This window comes from Porites lutea, chromosome 7 (assembly GCF_958299795.1).
Source record: "Porites lutea chromosome 7, jaPorLute2.1, whole genome shotgun sequence".
NCBI classification, from domain to species: Eukaryota; Metazoa; Cnidaria; class Anthozoa; order Scleractinia; family Poritidae; genus Porites; species Porites lutea.
In genome coordinates, this window is record NC_133207.1 from 26496818 (window position 1) to 26518959 (window position 22142).

The following is a 22142-nucleotide window of genomic DNA, read 5'->3' on the forward strand; positions in this document are numbered from 1 at the left end:
AGCAAGTTTTATTGAAATTATTCTGTTAGACCAAGGAGAAATCAAAGAATGCTCGTTTCCTTTTTAATAAAATTAAATAACAGTAAAAAAATATCAGTTTAAATTTTAGGCCACGTCTTTGAAATTGACAGTTAACATGGCCCCTTACGCTACGGACTGAAACAGCGAAATGATATTTTCTAATTGCCGCTTGTTAAATAAGGAAAATATAAAATAAACTGCGATCCCGAAAGTGAAAGGTATTCAGATACGTGCCAGCTTTGGGCAAGAAAAATGCTGCTGTGGACTTCCTCTTTTGCTATTTTTACGAGGTTAATTTTAATCGTTGATAAATGATTACAGAATGCAACCGCTTTTTCTCTGTTTAAACTGTTCACAGTGATATACTTAGGAAAGCTGACAATAAAAGGATGAAATGTTTTCAGTTTAGTTCATAAAGTTGTTATAAGTTCTGAAGTCCAATCTCCGGAGGGTGTAATTTTTCTCAATCTTCAACATCTGTCACCGTGAGCACTGCTTCTGGTTCCCGGTTCTTTTTTCTTACCGGTCTTTCTAGCTCGAGTGGTTTTTGTTTCTTTTTCTTCTTGATTCCTGCATTATTTTAGGCTTCTAGAAAAGCATGAAGTGTTAGATAGTACAACGGTAAGCGCTACTTCCGGTCTAGCCAGAATGAGACGAATCTTTTTGCGCTGTAGCTATAGTTGAAACTTGATGTTTTGCTTCCAAGTCACTAGAAAGTGTGTTCATTTCTCGTTGTTCACCTGTTTCACCAGGTCTAAAGGCAAGCTTCCATTGACACCTCAGTAATCTTTTGTATGCTTGACGGAACTCAGCTATCCTAAAACAATAAATCCACGGGTTCATAGATGAATTGGTCAACGCAAGTGTTCTTGCCCAATTGTAAGGAGCGCCAAAGTTTTCTTCAGCGAATGCGGAGCGCAGGTACAATATAGGAAACCAGCAAATCGTGAAAATAACAACAACGATCGCTATAGTGATTGTCACACGACGCTCAGCTTCTGCTGCTGCACCTCTTCCAGTTTGATTGCGAAAAAGTCGAGTCGTGTAGCCGTGTTTTCTGAGTTTGAGAATGATCAGAGTGTAGCATACGATTATGGCAATGTAGCAAAGTCCAACGGCAACAACCGTGAAATAAGACGTTGCTGTTTTGCTGACCGTCATGCGTAGCACGCCGTAGACGCCGGGTAGTGCCCACGCGACTGTTAGCGCTATCATGAAGCGCTGTTTTGTTCTAATAGCCCGGGAATCGTGAGGCCGTAAGATGACAATGCAGCGATCGATGCTTATGAAACACAAATGAAGAACGGACGCGGAGCATGACATGTTGGCGATCAAACGGAACGCTTGAGACACGGTTTGGTTGCAAACACCTCTGATTTGAAGACCCAGGAAAACTGACAAGAGAGGTTGTCCAAGGGCGGTGACAAATAAATCAGCTACGGCCATGCTAACCAACCAAAAATTCGAAATCGTTTGTAGACATAAGCTCGAAAGAACTGTTCTGATCACCAGCGCATTACCAACAGTGCCAATAACGGTCGACAAGATATTCACGGCCATCATGCCATAGATGTGCTGCGGTTGCAGTAAAAAACACTGCACCAAGCCCGCTGATATAAATGTGTCCCGCGCGGAATAGTTGGCGGTAAGATTCATGTCTCTCGGACTGTGGTTCTTTACTGCGAGTGGATGAGGTAAAAGACAACAAAGCTATTTCCATATTTTTTTTTTCCCGTTACGTCAAACTGAGACACGAGAAATGTTTCCGCATGTCATAACGACGAATAAGCCATGTTTCACTTTGGACTACTCGGCTTAAATGACATATCAGTTTATTTAGAGAGTCGTAGGACCACTTGGACGCTATTTATGTACCGTCCAAAATATTTACATGATGACAATTTGCTAAAAAAATAAAAACTTTTTTTCACCATCAGAAAAGTTAAAATTATTCTTACAAGGGTTTATTTTTGTATTTTTACAAACTTGAGCCAAGCCACGTGAGGTCAGTCATGGCGAGCTGACGCGTACCTTCAAGCTCCATCTTCCGTAATTCGTATTTTTTCCTCGTTGTATTTGTTTTTCTAGTTATAAGCATTTCCTAGATGAAAGTTTAGTGATCCGAAAATTACAGGGATCAAAACTTACCTTTTCGAAAATTTCAGCCAGAAAAAAGGCTCCCGAAAATCCTAGGTGACCTTTCTTGGGTAAAAATCCGTTAAAAATGGGCAATTATTCCATTTTTCTTGATGTTCGAAAATCCCAGGAGAGGCAGGCAAGCAAGAAATTTTACAACTAATGTTCCGAGAATTCTAGATCTCAGATCGTCTTCCGAAAAGGTATTTTCCGAAAATTGACGTTGGGTGCCCCTGAAGAAAATCCAAGACAACCAAAACCCGACTATATAAACCAACAGGAAATGTTCGATGAAAATAGAATGGTTAATGACAGCTTAAATAGACTGTCTAAAACGGGTAAGCGGATATTCAATTTATACTTTCAAAGGTTCCTGAGGCAATCCATGGTCAGGAAGCACGCTCAAGCGTGTAAGACCCCACCTACCACTAACGAGTGGCTCAACAAGAGAGTTCATCGAATCGTAAACCAAACTGACCCGATAACAAGCTATCTAAATCAAGGTTAAACATGAAGGATCCTGCCCAAGAAAAAGAAAAATAAGATAAACAGCTTACAACTGTATGTCATTGGAGATTTATTCTCGACTCTAATTAAACCAAATTCAAAGTTTCACAAGAACGCTGTCTACCAGTATGAAGGTCAGTCAGGTTGAGTATAAATGAGATTCAAAGTGGGAGCCGATTTTAGGTAGCCTGCTCCAGGCGATCAGATAGTGGGGACAGTGCAAAGAGATGTGAGGGGGTGGTCAATTCCCGCCGTACTCCACTATCAGAAAGCCAGGAAAAGGCTAGCATTTTAGGTCACTGAGCACTTTGTGTGTGTGTATGTGTTTTTTTTTTTTTTTTGGCAAGCGAAGCGAGCCTAGCGGTGGATTGGACTAGAGCGAGGGAAAGGGCGGCGCCCCTACTCCCTTCCCCAGACTCACACTCGGTTCACTTCATTTGCCGATTTTTCTTTTTTTCGCCTTTTTCCTCCACTGCAGAGCCTGGTCCCAGGCTAATTATGAAATCATGCACATAGCCCCTTTAAGCAAATGTATTTTCAAATAAAAATGGAGGCGACATTTAGAAACTTTTGTTCCATGAAGTGATCGAACGTCAAAATTAGCGCGAAAATTCGAAAACAATAGGAGAATCATACTATAATAATAAATCGATTAGCAGAAAAAGCTGAAAGCAAGTTTTATTGAAATTATTCTGTTAGACCAAGGAGAAATCAAAGAATGCTTGTTTCCTTTTTAATAAAATTAAATAACAGTAAAAAAATATCAGTTTAAATTTTAGGCCACGTCTTTGAAATTGACAGTTAACATGGCCCCTTACGCTTCGGACTGAAACGGCGAAATGATATGTTTCTAATTGTCGCTTGTTAAATAAGGAAAATATAAAATAAACTGCGATGCCGAAAGTGAAAGGTATTCAGATACGTGCCAGCTTTGGGCAAGAAAAATGCTGCTGTGGACTTCCTCTTTTGCTATTTTTATGAGGTTAATTTTAATCGTTGATAAATGATTACAGAATGCAACCGCTTTTTCTCTGTTTAAACTGTTCACAGTGATATACTTAGGAAAGCTGACAATAAAAGGATGAAATGTTTTCAGTTTAGTTCATAAAGTTGTTATAAGTTCTGAAGTCCAATCTCCGGAGGGTGTAATTTTTCTCAATCTTCAACATCTGACACCGTAAGCACTGCTTCTGGTTCCCGGTTCTTTTTTCTCACCGGTCTTTCTAGCTCGAGTGGTTTTTGTTTCTTTTTCTTCTTGATTCCTGCATTATTTTAGGCTTCTAGAAAAGCATGAAGTGTTAGATAGTACAATATATGGTAAGCGCTACTTTCGGTCTAGCCAGAATGAGACGAATCTTTTTGCGCTGTAGCTATAGTTGAAACTTGATGTTTTGCTTCCAAGTCACTAGAAAGTGTGTTCATTTCTCGTTGTTCACCTGTTTCACCAGGTCTAAAGGCAAGCTTCCATTGACACCTCAGTAATCTTTTGTATGCTTGACGGAACTCAGCTATCCTAAAACAATAAATCCACGGGTTCATAGATGAATTGGTCAACGCAAGTGTTCTTGCCCAATTGTAAGGAGCGCCAAAGTTTTCTTCAGCGAATGCGGAGCGCAGGTACAATATAGGAAACCAGCAAATCGTGAAAATAACAACAACGATCGCTATAGTGATTGTCACACGACGCTCAGCTTCTGCTGCTGCACCTCTTCCAGTTTGATTGCGAAAAAGTCGAGTCGTGTAGCCGTGTTTTCTGAGTTTGAGAATGATCAGAGTGTAGCATACGATTATCGCGATGTAACAAAGTCCGACGGCAACAACCGTGAAATAAGACGTTGCTGTTTTGCTGACCGTCATGCGTAGCACGCCGTAGACGCCGGGTAGTGCCCACGCGACTGTTAGCGCTATCATGAAGCGCTGTTTTGTTCTAATAGCCCGGGAATCGTGAGGCCGTAAGATGACAATGCAGCGATCGATGCTTATGAAGCACAAATGAAGAACAGATGCCGAGCATGACATGTTGGCGATCAAACGGAACGCTTGAGACACGGTTTGGTTGCAAACACCTCTGATTTGGAGACCCAGGAAAACTGACAAGAGAGGTTGTCCAAGGGCGGTGACAAATAAATCAGCTACGGCCATGCTAACCAACCAAAAATTCGAAGTCGTCTGTAGACTTAAGCTCGAAAGAACTGTTCTGATCACCAGCGCATTACCAACAGTGCCAATAACGGTCGACAAGATATTCACAGCCATCATGCCATAGATCATTGCTGCGGTTGCAGTAAAAAACACTGCACCGAGCCTGCCGATATAAATGTGCCCCGCGCGGAATAGTTGGCGGTAAGATTCATGTCTCTATAATGACTGTCGTTCTTTACTGCGAGTGGGTTAGGTAAAAGACAACAAAGCTATTTCCATATTTTTTTTTCCCGTTACGTCAAACTGAGACACGAGAAATGTTTCCGCATGTCATAAGGACGAATAAGCCATGTTTCACTTTGGACTACTCGGCTTAAATGACATATCAGTTTATTTAGAGAGTCGTAGGACCACTTGGACGCTATTTATGTACCGTCCAAAATATTTACATGATGACAATTTTCTAAAAAAACACAAACTTTTTTTCATCATCAGCAAAGTTAAAATTATTCTTACAAGGGTTTATTTTTGTATTTTTACAAACTTTAGCCAAACCCCGTGAGGTCAGTCATGGCGAGCTGACGCGTACCTTCATGCTCCATCATCCGTAATTCGTATTTTTTCCTCGTTGTATTTGTTTTTCTAGTTATAAGCCTTTGCAGGGGAATAATCTTTCAGTATGGAGAACCCAAAGGAACAGAGCCCAAATAAGTCAAGTAGGCGTGCTTCCGATCAATCTGCTGATGCTGCAGTTGACGACATGAATTTGGAAACTCTTAAAGATGATGGAGGCTTTGACTTCAATTAATTCATGAGGCCGGAGCCTGTTCCTTATAAGTCCGGTGGCTTCCCTTGGGCTTCCTCGCCATTAGTTTTTCAAATATTTAAGAACTTCTTTCTTTGTAAATATATGGCAAACAATAAAAATTAAAATAAACAATTTACTTACACTGCATTGACTTTAACATGTTTAATTTTGTCGACTGAGTAGCGTTATACATAATGGCCAAGAGACTATAAAGGGGACAGAGAGGCCATCCCCCATATACACCCTATTCCATAGGTAATTCGTCTCGAGTTATTTTTAACACCACAGATCTCAAGGGGGATTAGACAACAGCCAATCACATAGCGCGAATGTGTTCCGCGTGGATGACCCACGCTGAGAGCCACGCGTCCTTCACGAAATGACGCAGAACAAAGTGGGGGAAGACGCGGAGAGCGATTTTGCTATTCCTTTTGTCGACGAAAACGACTATAGCGAGTTTTCTGCGAAAGCTGTGTCAGCGAAACCGAAATTAAAAAAGAATCGCCCTTCCTCTCTTGTATAGAGCTAACAGTAGAGCAGGGAAATCCTTAACACACTGAATATTCTCTCAGGATCATTTATAATATACAGTTTGAAGAGCGCAATTTCTGGTTTGATGTTTATTTTTTTCAGTCTTTATAGCGATTATTCCTACCCACCTACTTTGTCAACTGTAGGCGAACCCTCCTAAAGCTGAATTTCAAGGGACCATATTCAAGCCCAGAAAGAGAAATAAAATTTCGTCGTTGCTTATTTACGTCCTCCATAAAACGCGAAATTAGGCATTTTCACGTCGTAGTCGTGTAAAAACGGGAAAGAAATGAACAAAAAAGTGTGTTGCACGTGCGAAGTTGTTTTTTTGCTAATTAAACCTATTGTTTTTTTGATGTTCTAGTTGTCGTCCACGTCGTTGGATCTTAAACTCCCTAAATTGTACAAACGACCGGTTTCAATAGACCGGCGAAATTTCTCATTTTATTAAAGCACTGAGGTTACGACAACTTCGAGTTAAACTGATTTCACGGGTTGTCAAAGAGTCCAGCGATTCCTTTTTCCCAGGTGAGCGTCGACTCATTTCGCTTCAATATTCAGGAATGCTCTCGATCTTTTTACGCTTCCATTGCCTCTCGCCCGACATGTTTTGCACGGCGTTTGGTCAGCGAAACCTCCACGAAACATCCACGCCTCGCGCGAGGTAACTTTATCCCGATTCTAAAAATAACTCGAGACGAATTACCTATGGAATAGGGTGTATATGGGGGATGGCCTCTCTGTCCCCTTTATAGTCTCTTGATAATGGCACAAAACTTCCTTTTGTCACGGCATACAGCTCTATTTTCTTCACACTTTTAATATATTTCATTCAATTTTTTTCTTGTTTCCTTGGGGTTCTCAGCTCACTTTTCAACTCTGCAACTTTTCTTCTCTCCTTCCTCTCCAAATCCCAAGAGTCACTAAATCACTAAAACTGACGAACAGGAGGGAGGGGACGTCTCCAAGGAAATCGGTGGTTCAGTCCTCATGCCAGAATAGGCACTGTTCCAAGTGTGGTGAAAAAAGAAAACAAAACAAAACTTGGATTCAAAAGCCAAATTAGAATCCCTGACGACTGAAAGCTCAGTACTGATGCAATGTAGTAGAAGCACGCCAAAGCACTTAACCAAAAAACCACGAGCTTTTAAGTGATGAGTTCTTTGACTTGAATCACTGCGGTTTGTGCCTGAAGCTCGGTTCTTTGAGCAATGAGCGCCCATTTAAGCCTTTCCGAACCTAATGATTTCCCAGGCCCTTTGCAAACCGTGGAAATATAATTTCTTGCCATGGTCTATCGGGTTTTATAATAGTTCCAGTTTCGTGCGAGTTCAGATCAAAACGTCTCCACTCAAGTGGAGAGCTATTGAAATGAGAAAGTAAAACTAGAACCGGTTTCCCGCGGACAAAAAAAAACGAAAGTTGTTTGTAACGCGAGTGGAAATTAATTTAACAAAAAAATAAATTAAGATATAAATTAACGTTTTGACTTCGACGCTGCTCCCCTCGGAGGTTTCCTTTAATTTGAAGACCTATGACTGATTAAAATGGCTGATTTCTTGACTCACTCGGCCAGTACATCAGAAAGATCAGTAGCCCCAACCTAGTTCCCAGGGTTCTCTCCCACCCGCCCCTACGAAGAGAGAGAATCTCTCTGGGAAAGAGAGAGAACCTTGTCATGGAAATCTTGGGGTGCTTACCATTTGACAGAAAATTTCGGAAATTCCGCATGGACGGTAAATGGTAAGGCCACTTTTCGGAAATTCCAACTGAAAATTGAGGAGTACGTTTTGAGGTAGTCCTTTCATTCCGGTTGGTACGAACCAAACGGAATGTTGCTTACCATTAACCAATCTCTCGGTTCCTTCTCGTTTCCAGACTCACGCTACAAAGTTCGCCATTTTTTTTTTTATTCAAACCGTAACAGATGTGGCACTAGTTCTACGGTAAACTGGTAAATCGCTTACCATTATGCTTTCGACACCCCAAACGGATTTTTCTGTCAAATGGTAAGCATCCCTGTCGTGCACTGTACGGTCAGGAGCATCTGTTTTTTTATCCCTTAACATGGGGCCGTTTCGGTGAGTAAAATATCGCAGTCCTATTTTTAATAATAATAATAATAGTAATAATAATAATAACTTGTATAGCGCCGATATCAATATTACTATTTTCATCAGCGCTTGAGAATAAAAATATTTTAAAAAAGACTACATAAACATGCTTGAACCTACCATCTGACTGCCGCGCTCCATTATCTGAACGCCTGGAGCAGACTAACTGCTATTCACTGTAAGATTAGCTGAATGGCGGGACAACAGATCAGGCGTATGAAGATGAATATTCGGGTTTCATTCAACTCGGATAAGGTCATACATCTCCCAAGTCAGACGTACCCTTAAGGACCTTAAGGGTGACACTTTCAAAGAATGGAGACTAATGCTGCTTAGATGATTTCGAAGCCTCTGAAAAAACAGGACGATTGATCTTTTTTTCTTCGCTATTGGATAGGTTGGTTTTAACATATACAGGAGCCGATGTGCTCCTGGTCACATATACCATTGACGGAAGTTAAGGCTCTATTTATAGTTGGTACTGAGATCAGTAGTTCGAAATTTAGATACAATCTATTTGCTGAGCTTTTATACGCATACAATTGAAGACATATATTTGTGAAGATCGATCTTTGTAAAAGAAAAATTCTGGTGCAGTGTATTACCGATCTCCTTAGACGCTACCTTTAGGGAACAGGCCTAGAACAAGTCAAAAAGTTAGCTACGCCCATGGAAGGATTTAATTCTGAGAGGGAAGGAAAGGATGCAAGGAGCGCAATAATTATTCGTTTTGCTGGGTCAAGAATCCTGTCATCTGGTCATATTTACTAGAAACAATAAAAATTCCAACCCAATTCAGAGTAAAGAGCGACACCCATTGCTTCTGTTATTAAACAATTAGTTAATAAATAAATAATAAATAGCTGATGTTTTTAGAGGTGGCCCATCGACAGGGTTGTCGAATTGGAATTTGGCAATGTTGGATTTTTAGGAGACGGGAAGACCGGAGTACCCAGAGAAAAACCTCTGTGCCCTCGACGCCGGGATTTGAATCCGGGTCACTTTAGTTGGAGGAGAGTACACATAGTTACCAGCGCGTGGACGGCGCCCCTGAAAATATGGATACAATGCTCAGTTCGGCGCGATTTGCACATTAAGATGACTTTGCGATGCCTCAACATTGTTTTGTAGGATTTGTCTCTCTTCTCATTTTAGTTCTGATGGCGATTAATCTCGTTATGTCCTACAATCTACTGGATCAGTCTTTTTAGGAATCGCGGGGGGGGGGGGGGTACTTATATAAGTCTAAAGGGTATACGTCGTATACACTTTGACCATTTTGGTCTGGAATCAGATATGGTTTTGGAGGGAGCTACGGGAGTGAATGAAATTATTTATCGTTTCAATTTCAAGTGAGTAGGAAAGAAAGAGAAATATGCGAATTCGAAATGGATTGCAAAAATTTTTTGTCTGCGTTCTCAGCTAAGTAATGATGACATAATTTCTGCCTAAAAACGGGTATATATTTACAGGTCTGGTCTGAAAACGGGTGTGAAAATGACATTTTTTGGTGAAATAGGGTCAGGATTTGGAGAAACGGGCGGCACACGGTACCCCCACCAAGAATTTCCAGGAATACCCCGGCCCCCTCCTCGGGCTAGGAATCCCTTACTCCTACTAGTGTTGATCTCGAATTGCTCCGTCATTCCTTTCCACTGGTTGATTACGAACTTAATTCCGTTGCACTCTACAAACTTTTCTCTGTTACACCTGATGAATTGCTGTAGTTTGCTTGGTAACTTCCGATCGGTAAATTTAGTCCGGCAGTCCCGTATCTTAATTCGGTCTTCCAGGCATCTACAATGAGGAAGGGCCAGTAAGGCGTGTCGGTACTCGCCTTCGTGGTACAAAATGTGCCAAGGAACGCTGCCACCGCTAAGTTGCCTTTCAGGTATTCCGAGAGACTTACTCCACGCGCGCAGACTTATGTACGCTGTGTACCATTAAGGCGCCACAGATCCTGGCAACCGTATCCCTCCACTCTCTCTCTCTCTCCTCCCCGATCTCAGTCTAGGGCTTCGCTGAGCTTGAGGCATGATTGTACCTTGAAGGATGGTTTGGCAAGCCCCGTTGATTTGATCGTTGCCCAGTAGCTTAAATTTGTGTGTATATATTCAGTTTTCCTTTGGTTGCCTTAACCTGTTTCTCAGCTCAGTTTGGAACTAGAGGGTGAGCGGCCTGATTTGTAGTTTTCTGAACCAAAACACCCAAAAACTGAAGTTCGAACAGGAGCCCGCCAATATTGATGGCTTCTGTTCGAATTATTTTCTCGATACTAGATATTCCCTTGTGGTCACGTGGTAGCCGATTCTTACCGAGAGGGAATCGTCGTGTATTGAATTTTTTAAAGAACCTGGAATAGGCCACCGCTAAGCAAGGCAATGCCATTGTCCAAGCAGCCTTTTTTATCTCGTTCCGTTAGAATACGCAACACAGCTGTTGCGTGACGAGACAGAAACTGATGCGAGGGAGACTAGGGAAAAACCACGTGCTACGTAGCCTCTTAGGACGGTGCAAGAAAAACTCCAGTCTTCGCTTATCACGTGCCATAACTGATACGACATAGCAAACTAGAAGTGAAAGGTGGCAAATAATAAGCCTCACGTCCGAAGTACAAGGGGGTAGGGATAGTTAGGGATAGAGAGTGGGTGTCGGTGACTTTCTCGTCCCTTCGGGCTCCGTCCAAGCTGCGCGTTCACCGAATTAACTCTCGAGCCAAACAAGCTGACAAGAAAATACTCGAGACCTGGGCCTTTGCATCCTGCAAAGCCTTAAGTAGATCCAGTTACAGCTCATCTAGGGCAAGGGTCGTTTAGCCATTGTTCTTGAAAACGCAATTATGAAAAAATATGTCAGCAATTGCGGCAAACGTGCCTTTACTGCCGGAACTGGAAGTTTCTTGTAATGTAATCTACGAAGGGGAACTCGGGTTGATATTTTTGGACAAAATAAGATTGCCAATATGTTACTATTCAAACGTCTAGTCGCTTAATTATATTGTTTTTTCTTGGGCTAAAGCTTATTTTGCATAAAACATACATGCTTAACGATTCAACACGAAAAACGCTCGCTTGATCCTTTTTATGACAGAAAATCTCCGAACCACCCAAAATCTTTGAAAAGAATTTTCCGGAGACAAAACCAGCGGATAAGAATTTTATGTTTCACTGAGACAAAAACATGCATCAGGGCCGAGAATTTTTATTCTTCAATTTATTTGAATGCCGCTTCAAAACTGTCAAAGAAATTACACTGTTCAGGCTTTTATTTCAGCAATTTAAACACATTACAATCACAAACTAACAAAAAATATGCTCCAAACACTTGAACTGTTTAATGTTTATAGTTATATTGGCAGACAAGTTAATTTTAAAAAATGAAAAAAAGGTTGTTTTTGTAGACTTTTTGTTTCGTACCTCCCTGAAGCTAGATTATGCGATCAAGACAACAAAGCACACAGAACAAAAACATTGGGTAATAATATACACTTGTCATTACGAAAACGCGACTGGAAAGTAAAGTTATACTCTATACGTTAAGTAAAGTAATTGATATTTATGATTCCAGTGGTCAAACGTCCTCTTAAGCGTTTTTGCTAAGTTCCCATATCACGAGTATGTCTTTTCTCCATCAATTGGTATCGACGACCTATTTTAGTCGTTGCTAAGCTTCCCAGGTTTTCTGTTCGCTTTCCGGGGTAGAATGGTGTTAAAGGTGGAGAAAACTTCTAGCCCAGATGCAAAGGTCTTCTAATATTTCGCCAGCTAGTTCTCAGCTGTCTCAGCCAGTCTGTCAGGCAGGAAAAACTATTTTTTCAGCTCACGCTGAGCATTAGTGTAATTTTACACTGCATTCGGTCCTTGATGGCTCGTCTCCAAATCGCTAGAGTGCGTACCAGTGGTCATCTCGCGTTGTTCTCCTGTTCCTCCATTACACGTACAAACAGGCTTCCACTGACACCGAATAAGTCTTCTGTATGCTTGACGGAACTCAGCTATCCTGAAACAATAAATCCACGGGTTCATTGATGAGTTAGTTAGTGCCAATGTTCTTGCCCAGTTGTAAGCGACGCCAAAGTTTTCTTCAGCGAATGCGGAGCGCAGGTATAACAGAGGAAACCAGCAAATCGTGAAAATAACAACAACGATCGCTATAGTGACCGTTACACGGCGCTCTACAACGTGCTCCGAGGCAACGCCTCTCCCGCTTTGACTGCGAAAGCGTTTTAGTGTCGCTGAGCCCTGTTTTCTGACTTTGAGAATAATCAGCGAGTAACATACGATGATAGCCACGTAGCAAAGGCCCACGGCTATAACTGTGAAATAAGACGTTGCTGTTTTGCTGACGGTCAGGCGTAGGATACCGTAAACGATTGGCAATGTCCATGCGATCACTAGCGCTATCTTGAACCGTTGTTTGGTCCGAATCTCTCTGAAATCGTGAGGCCGGAGAATAACCAGGCAGCGGTCAATGCTGATTAGACACAAATGAAGTACCGAAGCCGAACATGACATGTTGGCAATCAAGCGAAACGCTTGCGAAACGAAAATGTTGCATTCGTCTCCGATTTGTAGACCCAGGAAAACTGAGAACAAAGGCTGCCCCAGTGCTGTTACGAATAAATCAGCGACGGCCATGCTCACCAACCAAAAGTTGGAAATTATCTGCAGAGCGTAATTCGTGCGTACCGTTCCGATCACTAACACATTGCCGATTGTGCCAATAACTGTTGACAAAATATTCACGGCCATCATTCCATAGACGTGTTTTAGAGGCAAGAAATGGCATTCTTCCTCTTCGGGTAATCCAGCAGAGTAGTTACCCATTTTTATCAAGTTCTTGTCGGCGATGTAATAACGCAACACAAAAAATCCTCGTAGTCAGGTAGTAATCTCAGATGTCTAAGCTAACTGAACTTTACACCTCCAACCGCTAAACCAGACTAAAGCTATGCAACGTGTATGCTTGATATTTAACTTGGGCTGTGTATTTCCCTTTCGTCACATGTGGTGACGATATCCGGCAGGGTGCGATCTTGGCAAGCGGAAGTAAAACTGGAAGTCGTGGTCGAGTACTCTCAAATCTCTGTGGGAACACATACAACATGGAGTGTCCTCAATGTAAAATCGCAACGCTCAACTGAAAATTCTCTCGTCCGATTCGAAAAAAACGCCATTGCCACAGATGTCAATTAAAAATATGTTTACTTCACTTCGCAAGGTAAACAGAGGTTAGTATTTTGATTAGGTCACCTAATGAACAATTCAAAATATTGCCACTATGCCTCTTCATCGGTTAACCGCGCAGGAAATGGCAGATTATAAATTCTTCCCAAAGAAGAACTATTGTTATAAAGAAATTAGTAATAGTTTTGTTCAAAAACTGAATGGACCACCGCGCAAGCAAATTAGTAAACAACGTTTCGTGGCTAAGATTAGCGACATGGCATTCAATATCGGTCTTTGTAATTCAAGTTTTAGCAACAATAACATTCTTAATTTTCGTTTATGTACTTTATAAATAAACATAATCTTTATAGCAGCGATAATGAAAATTTTAACATATTTTTCTTCGTAGCTAAAAAATACTGACAACCACGATTCCGCATTGCTGTCAGTAGTTAGTAGATAACTTGATATGTCTTTTTGATTGTCAGTTTGTTGGGAACTGTCTTATCCGCCCAATCGAGTCCTTCAGGCGCCGAAGATAGCTAGGACTCACTGCCCACCCATTATCTCTAGACCTTCAGACTCGCAATTTTCGACAGTCGTTGAAATTGGTTCGGAAAAGGGAAGATTCTTGAAACCACAGACTTGGTGCCACCTGTAAACAGAGAATCAATCAGGCAGGCACGCACGCTAGACACTTCATCGTTCTACAGGCAGAATATTCAACACAGGGCAGTTTCCACTCGCAGCTCTATTCTCTGTTTATGTTTCATTGCTTTATGCCGTCAGAAGGAAAAGTAAGCTGAAAAACAGGTGCATACAAAAGTTATCTATGACCCACAGTCGAAAGTGGACTCAAAAGATTATAAACAAAAGTTAACTACGACAGTGTCCACCGGTGTGAATGAAAATAATTTAATTTTTATGTACTTCTTGCGGAAACAGTTTTCGAAAGGAGAAAACTACTGCATGGCTTGTAAATTATTTCAAGGTTGTGCAATAAGATGAATCATGCCTGAAAGTCGATACAGGTGGGATGTTCTGTATAGCGGAATGTCACACCCGTGAAAGTGTTAACAAGGCATACATTGCTTGCCTTCTTCGTCAATTATTTCACGTTAATTTTCTATTCCTCAATCATTCTTTACACCATATGTTTTCATTACTTTTTAATTTCAATTTCGTGATATATATATATATATATATATATATATAGATTTCTTTGGCACCTTATAACTATATTAATTAAGAAAGATTAGGCTCTATAATTAATGGTAAGCCCCTATCAAAATTTGTAATAAAATAGTCAGGCAATCTCTTAATGTCTTATATTCAATTCGGCATCAAAAAGCTGAAATCTTTTAGTACTATTAAATTGCAATTGGCTATTTCCTTCGGCTAAACCCGTTATTTGTTTAGAAAGATCATGAATGAAAAAAAAAATACAGTTTTACCTATAGTGTGCCATACGTTTTACAAGTTCACCCAAGCATATTAACACAGCATAACACGAATCGCACCTAAGAATAGATCAATAAAATTATTGGGACGTTTGAGAGCGTGGCGGTTTGCTTTACCGGTTGGCGGCTATTTCAAGTTGTGGTTGCCAGATTTATCTTAACGGAGACACACTTGAATTGTTCAGTTTAATTATCTGTCGTGATTTCGAAAGAAGCCTTTGAGGTTCTTTAAACCCGTGGTCTCTTATTAGAAAATACTTTTGTCATTAGTTGGCTTTTATCTAGACGGATCTTGTTGACTAAACAACCACGCCGTTTACAACGCCCGGCTCCGGAGCATTTCGATTTCCGCGCCCTAAAGGTAAAGACCTCCGTTTTTAATTAGTCCTACGGGAAAATTCATCAAGAACAACAACATCCACTGAAATGACTTGAACTACTAAGATACCACCGTGAAGTGATTGGTACGTGAAGGGGTTAAAAGCCGGCAAAACCTCTCACCGATTTTTTATTATTATTATTATTATTATTATCAAACTGATAAGAATTGATGTTAAAGCAAAATACTTCATCTCCTTTCATTTCACCCATAACACTGAATACGTGTTTTCTGCACCAGGGTACATGGGTCTGATACCACTTACTGTCATATTAAATTTCCTTTGTTACAAGGAGTAATGCCCACAAGAGCAATATCTCAATAGTGACCCGAGATTGAATGTATGACTTTCCATCTTTTAAAGAAAAATAACGTGAACGGGTTGAATACTTGCACGATTAGGCCATTGAATTAGACTGAGTCACTGCAGGGATGCTTATATAAAGGGAAGATGTATTGCTATTTGATTTCACTTAAGATAAAGGTCCCTCTCTTAACTTAGACAGGAGATTAACAGCCTTAATTTCCCAATAATCAGAAATTCGTCGATCGATTTTAAGATAAAATTTAAAAAGACACGGTAGGTCTCGGTTTGTATATCTTGAAAAGATTAACCCCCATTTTCAATGATTGCTCGTTTACTGACGAGCTTCATCAATTAAGATAAATACCTCGTTTCTACAGTTCGCTTTAACCCAAAACCTGCGTTGTTAGACACTTTTCATCGCCTGGCAGGTTTGTAATTACCTTAGACAATTTTTTTTCTGGGGGAATCCTTCGATTGACGCAAATCATAAACTAATGACAGAAATGAAACCAATTAGTCCTGAAAAGGACTAGCCAGGTCAGTAACAGTAGTAACATGGTAACAAGCAATCAGTGCCACTCTGACTGAAGCAATTATCTTTCTGGTTGTTCATGATTGCTAACAAATGTGTGACTTATTTTTACGGTGGTTGATCTCTCTTCGTGACAGTGATTATAAGTGACAGATATTAAATTCATCAAAATGCAGTTTATGTTGTAATATTGAGCATATATATTGTGTACAACGAAATAAAACAAGCTCTATTCCGAACGATACCGAAGATGCTTCTCGAGGAAAAATAAGTTCACTAAACTTGGTGACGGGCAGACCGAACGAACGGTTGAGACTTCAGCTGAAAAAAAAAATGGCCTGCGAGCAAAATAAAATGAAACGAAGTAAAGTATTAAGAAAATGACAACAGGCACAGAGTCATCGACAAAGCTCTCACAACTGTCATATAATCAAGCAATTTGAATTTGTGGTTGGAGCAGTATCATATAGAAAGATATTTCATGCTTGAAATGATATCATGTGCAAACCAGCACGATGTGCTTTCAGTGAAAATTCAACGTTGTAAGTAGTTTTAAGAAGATTAATATAATCCTATATACAAAAAGAAAGACAAATAAAGATTTTGATACAGTTCAGTTTCATAAACGTTGTTCTTCTTCTTTCAAACATCGTCATTCTCTCACGCCCATAATGTCGAATAAATTGTGGTAAGCGAAGCCGGGTCATCATTTTTCATAGCAAAACAGTGCGCAAGAGAGATAAATGAGCCGAATCTTCTTAAAACGTTAATCCCGAGTCTAAGTAGTCTGCTAGACTCCAGTGGTCATAATGCGTACCAAAAGGTCAACAAAATCACACGCTATTACTATCGGCTCCTGACGCTATGAAGTGTATATAGCGAACCGCTAGGGGATCCCTCATTTTTAGGTACGTGACACCGAAATGTTGCATGTTGTTCGACACAAGTCCTTAAAGTTATTGCGCCCTTGATAGTGTACATTAATTCACAAGACCTAACTGAACACTACTAAAAAAAACTAACACACGCTCCAAAACGACTGAACGATTGATGGACTATTCTACTGTCTACGCAGTTTATAAATGTGTCTCAAGAGAGAGCTTGAGAGAGAATTGAAATACTGAAAATCCTTTTCAAACAATTTCGCGCAATTGGTTTTCCCCTTGAGTGTCCTTTAACCGTTGTTTTGAGACCTAATTTTAAATTCAGTTTCCCTTCAACTGAAATAAAAACTTCGGGAGACATATCACGTAAATCCTAAATTTACGTGCGGGAGTATACCCCCGCGCGATAGCCAACAACCATTCAGAATGACCTTAAACAGGTTTTTTCATAGAAGAGAATCTCATTCAGTAATACTGTATATGTAGCTCAAGTAATATCCAATAGAAGTGGGAACTAAAGGTCAATTAACGCTTCCTATAGCATGGCATCTGCAGTGCAAGGCACGGCATGTATATTCGTTCCAAGGTACTTGAGTTACCTATTATAGTGCGCAGTATATTGCTTGTAAGTAAGTGGGCCGCACGTTCTGTTCTTCCGGTGGGCTGCAAAGTGTTACTTTGGAGAAGATTAACACCCCCAGACAGAGAAAACTGGGATGATCATTTCGCAACCGGTAACGCTTGCTCAAAAAAGTTTGCTGAATAACAGCTTCGCCCACTCTTTTGACTTATGTAATACGTAAATTTTAGCAGTACAAGCCCACAGACTCTTTCATTATTCCAACTAGCTATAGCTCATTTATCTATCAAACTGAAGTGATTCATATCTGTCATATGGGGGCAGGCTTGGTCTTTTACTTTAGCCGACAGCGTGCTTAACGTATTTTAGGGTTTTCATACTAAAATTTAATATAACTTGATTAGGGAATGTAAAACTATTAATTCTAAAACAAGATTAAGAAACTGTAACTTTTTAAACCAAAAATGCCGGTGTTTGCACGATTTTAATCTCCTCCCTCCTTATTAAAGTTAGGATTCCAAGATCGTACTCCAAGACTGGCAGTAACAAATATTAACGGGAACAGAGGGAAACATCTCATGTACTCGTAAGAACTGTGCCCCGTAGACGCATTGAAGTAAGAAATTTAGAGTTCTTTCTTTCAATTCAATTTAATGTGATTAGTGAAGTTAAAACCACTTAGCGGTACTTTTTAGTGTTTTGCAAGCAATGGTCCTTTTTTTAATAATTGAACATTGACAACCATTGAGCAGGACTTTTTGATATGCTACTCAGGGCAAGGAACTATATATTTTGTCTAATTATTATGTATTTATTTATTTATTTATTTTTAGCCGTGTAACTATTAGAATTTAATCTTTGAGAAGATCATCGGTTAAATTCTAATTTTTTAGTCTGGTCAGATTCAGATGAAAGCGACTGAGCGGCACTTTCCAGCCTGAGCTTGCGCAGTACCAGCCTCTCTGAAGCTGATAAGCAGGCATTTCAGTGATTCTGAGAAGAATTCAATGTATTCCCTGATTTAAACTAAACCAACTCACAAAGCAGCTTCAAGGGGCTTAATGTCATGAAAAGTTCCACATTTTTTTGGTCAAAGTTTAGCTGAATTTCACCTCGCCAAGGGGAGTTTATCATTTTGTCGGAATTTGCATCGCTCGTAGCTCCCACGAGGGTCGCAAGCTAAGGGTAATCGTTTCATTGCTATAAGTCTATCGAGTTTGGTTGGTGACGTCAAGGTGCATTGTGGGTTTCCAGGCAACCAATAGGATTGCTTTACAAAGAGTGTCTTGCTTTGGTCATTTTCTATTGGTTTTTTTTCAGTGGCCGTTTTAGGAGTGGATAGTGCTTTTTGCGATGAATTTCGAAGGCAAAAGTACTTTTAAGAGCAAATGGAAGTAATTTGGATCATTAACCTTAAGATATGAGCGAAACTCGAGGTAACAAAACACATGTTTTGCTTACAAACGAGTTTATACCGTATCGGCCTGATGAAACACTTTTAAGTTGAGTTTTTTACCGTCAAAACACCAGTCATTCTCCTGAAAAATATCTTTGAATTCATATTTAATAGGGTTCGATCAGCTTTAAATAGGATGCGCTGGCGGAATTTCTGTTTCACAGTATGTTCCCACTTGGCGTAGTGCTAACGAAATGTCCTGGCGTGTAGGAGGTCCTGGGTTCGATTTTAGGCATATGCAGAACTATTTTCTTTTCTCTTCTTTTCTTTCTTTTTTCCCCTTTTCGTTTAGTTTTTTTAGTTATTTTCCATTTCATTGCGAGGGATGTCCCCTCCCCCTCCCCCTGGAAAGGGAGATATGGATTATCAGTAAAATAAACGCCAGGCTGTAATTTCTCCTCCTTGTGTTCTTTTTTGAAAGGGGAGAACTGCGACAACTGAGTGACTAAAGTGAAAATCACAAAGATTTAAGCCGAGGTGTGCTTATAGTCATCTGAGCTGTGAGCAGCCTCTAAGTTTAGTTTTAATGAGGTAATATTTTAGCAAGGTGTTCAATTAGTTTCTATTTTTGACTATATGTATTTATTATTAACACCATATCATTTTTGGGTGGGTCAAACAATAAAACGATAGGAACGTTTCGCAGTCACGAAAACTCAAACCCGTCTGATACAGATGGTAAAACCACCAAGGACCCAGTATCCGATTGATTGTGATGTCAGCTTCTTATGCTAAACGTTATAGACAGAACATGCGAAGGCGACAAGATTTCAAAGAAATCGTGACAATTAATGTTCTACTCCAACATGAGAGAATGAGCTCATCCTATCTTGAATCGTAATGCGACAGTGTTTAAACGGAGAGGCGTCGATGAATAGTAAAAGCCTGTGAAATAATATCAAGATGTTTCCTTCACGGTACAGATGCCGGTGTTTATTACTGTTCAAACATTCGATCAAATTATATCATTGAGCATGAGTATATAAAATCAAATTTAAACTGAAAGTACTTAATCTAAAGTCATACAAGTATTCAGTTTTCTGAAAAAAAATATCGCAATTTTCAATAAAAATGTTTATATGTAAAAGTGTACATTGTTTCTCCACAAAACACCTTTTCTAGGGTGTAGCCAGCTTAACCTGTGTAGTGGGTGTTACCGCTAGGGATGATAAGCGCGCGAAAGCAACGCCTGCCACCTCTAGCCTGGGCATAGGAGCAAGCTCCAGGAGGCGGAATGTTGCTCGCAAGGTTTTTCAAGGGAGAGGAGTTCTGTAGGATATGGAGACAAACCAACAAGGGAAAGGACAAGATGACGATAACCAACAACAAACTCAACAGCTGCCATAGGAACCTGAACCCTAGCCACTGGCACGACATTCGAGAAAGGAGAGTGCTCTAAATTCACGACGCAACCCTAGTTTCCATCATAAAAGGAAAGGGTCGTTTATTTATAATAAGGAAATCTGCCAATAATCTAGTTCAGCCTGTTTGTCATAAATAATCACGCAAAGGCACTTTTAGATAATTTCCACTTCCTTTTTATTGTATTGCCCGACCTCTCTTAGGAAATCCACAAAAATATCAATCACAGGAAAGGATTATAAAACCATCAAAGTGTCCTGTTGTAAGATGACACATTATCAGTTGTAGGCCTCTCCTTTTTCTGAGAGAGGTAAACCGCTGATTAAGACCTTAAATATGACGAGGCACGCAATCCAAGGTGAGCGTTTGTAGGTACTCCGGGGGAACTTCTGGAAAATTTAGGTCGGCGTGGGTGGCTTTTTCTTTATACTCAATTCAGACCAACCGAAAGGGGTCAAAGACCATAGTCTTTACCGAACATAAGTAAGGGAGTGCCCACAAACCCCCTCCCCCCCTCCCCCGCCCCCGAAAGGCGAAAATCGTTTTTTGTGTTAGCGATATTAGGCAAGCAATTATATTAGAACTAATGTAATAACTGACTCTAATGATGACATTTAAAATTACTAAGTGAATCTTGGCGCATATAGTCTTGACTTTCACCTTAAAGAAATTATTAATGTTGATGGAGCTGCCACTTTAAATATAGTTACTTCCTTGAAGGCGATCGAGTGTTCACGAATATGTTCAAAATAAAAGTCAATTAAGGGGTGATAATAATTCTGTAACTAATGGGCGCAGTCTAAAACCCTGTATTTCTTCAACAACAAAAATAGCAACGACAAAAACTTGTCTCTATTCAAATTTGACCACTAACCGTTAATATCAACCAAATACTTAGCTTTATAAAGTGTTGTAATTTGAGTGCTCTTTTATTGTTCTTGTTTGTCTCTTTGTGCTCTTTAATACATATAAACACACTGTATCACATCATCATCATCATCATCACACGATAAAACTAAACTTTGAAACATTAGGCTAAAAACGGTATTCTGAGGAGTTTTGGACAGCCACGTGACTACTCCTTAAACAAAATGAATATTCCCTTAACGACTCAGCATCTTTTTTTTTTCTCTTGGTGAGCTATTTTTGACTGCAATATTAATAAATTAAAACTTCAGAACTATATCATGTTGTTTCAAGATGAATATTAGCCAAGCGTTTTATAGAGAACATAATTATATTCTCTTGGCACCTAACAATATCATTGATTGCAGCCGGCTACCTCTCTCACTCGAAGCGCACGCGTTCGAATCCTGATTTTCTGCTGCAAGCATCTGATCGACGCCTAGATGTAATTATATTATGAGCGACAATCTTGGACAAAATCATCCCCCGGAGTCAAGGTTGAAGTGATGGCGCACGAAGTCTTAAACGTGCTATTTTCTTATCCTTTTTTTCTTTTTTCTTTCGATAATTTTTTTTTCTTTGGGGGTAGTGAAGTCCGTAATTTTCCATCTATTTGTCTGGGACCGAATGAATGAAAAAGTAATCTCCCTTTCTCCTCGAATGGCCAACACGCGCCAGTTTCCCATCCTTGATTTTTTTTAGGGTGTGGGGGTCGGGTGTGGGGTGGCAGAAGGTCTTAATTGTTCGTCTATTTTTTATAAGATTGATGTAGCTTGTAATCACAGCCTTAAGGAAGGCGCATTCGTCCGCTAGAGTAGTGAGCATTTTCCCGACAAGAAAATACCTGGG

The 22142-nt window shown here is 40.1% G+C and overlaps 3 protein-coding genes across 3 annotated transcripts; all 3 read right to left on the reverse strand.

The window, feature by feature from the left end:
* Window positions 1-158: 158 nt before the first annotated feature.
* LOC140943468 (histamine H2 receptor-like) lies at window positions 159-1677 on the reverse strand. The gene has a single exon (XM_073392561.1). It carries the CDS (start codon window positions 1675-1677, stop codon window positions 661-663), a length of 1017 nt encoding a protein of 338 aa, XP_073248662.1. The 3' UTR covers window positions 159-660.
* A 2161-nt stretch (window positions 1678-3838) lies between these two features.
* Window positions 3839-5154, reverse strand: LOC140943746 (histamine H2 receptor-like). The gene has a single exon (XM_073392856.1). The coding sequence runs from the start codon at window positions 4933-4935 to the stop codon at window positions 4000-4002; it is 936 nt and encodes a 311-aa protein (XP_073248957.1). The 5' UTR covers window positions 4936-5154; the 3' UTR covers window positions 3839-3999.
* Window positions 5155-11444: 6290 nt separating this feature from the next.
* On the reverse strand, window positions 11445-13358 carry LOC140943497 (adenosine receptor A2a-like). The gene has a single exon (XM_073392590.1). The coding sequence runs from the start codon at window positions 13083-13085 to the stop codon at window positions 12102-12104; it is 984 nt and encodes a 327-aa protein (XP_073248691.1). The 5' UTR covers window positions 13086-13358; the 3' UTR covers window positions 11445-12101.
* Window positions 13359-22142: the final 8784 nt, after the last annotated feature.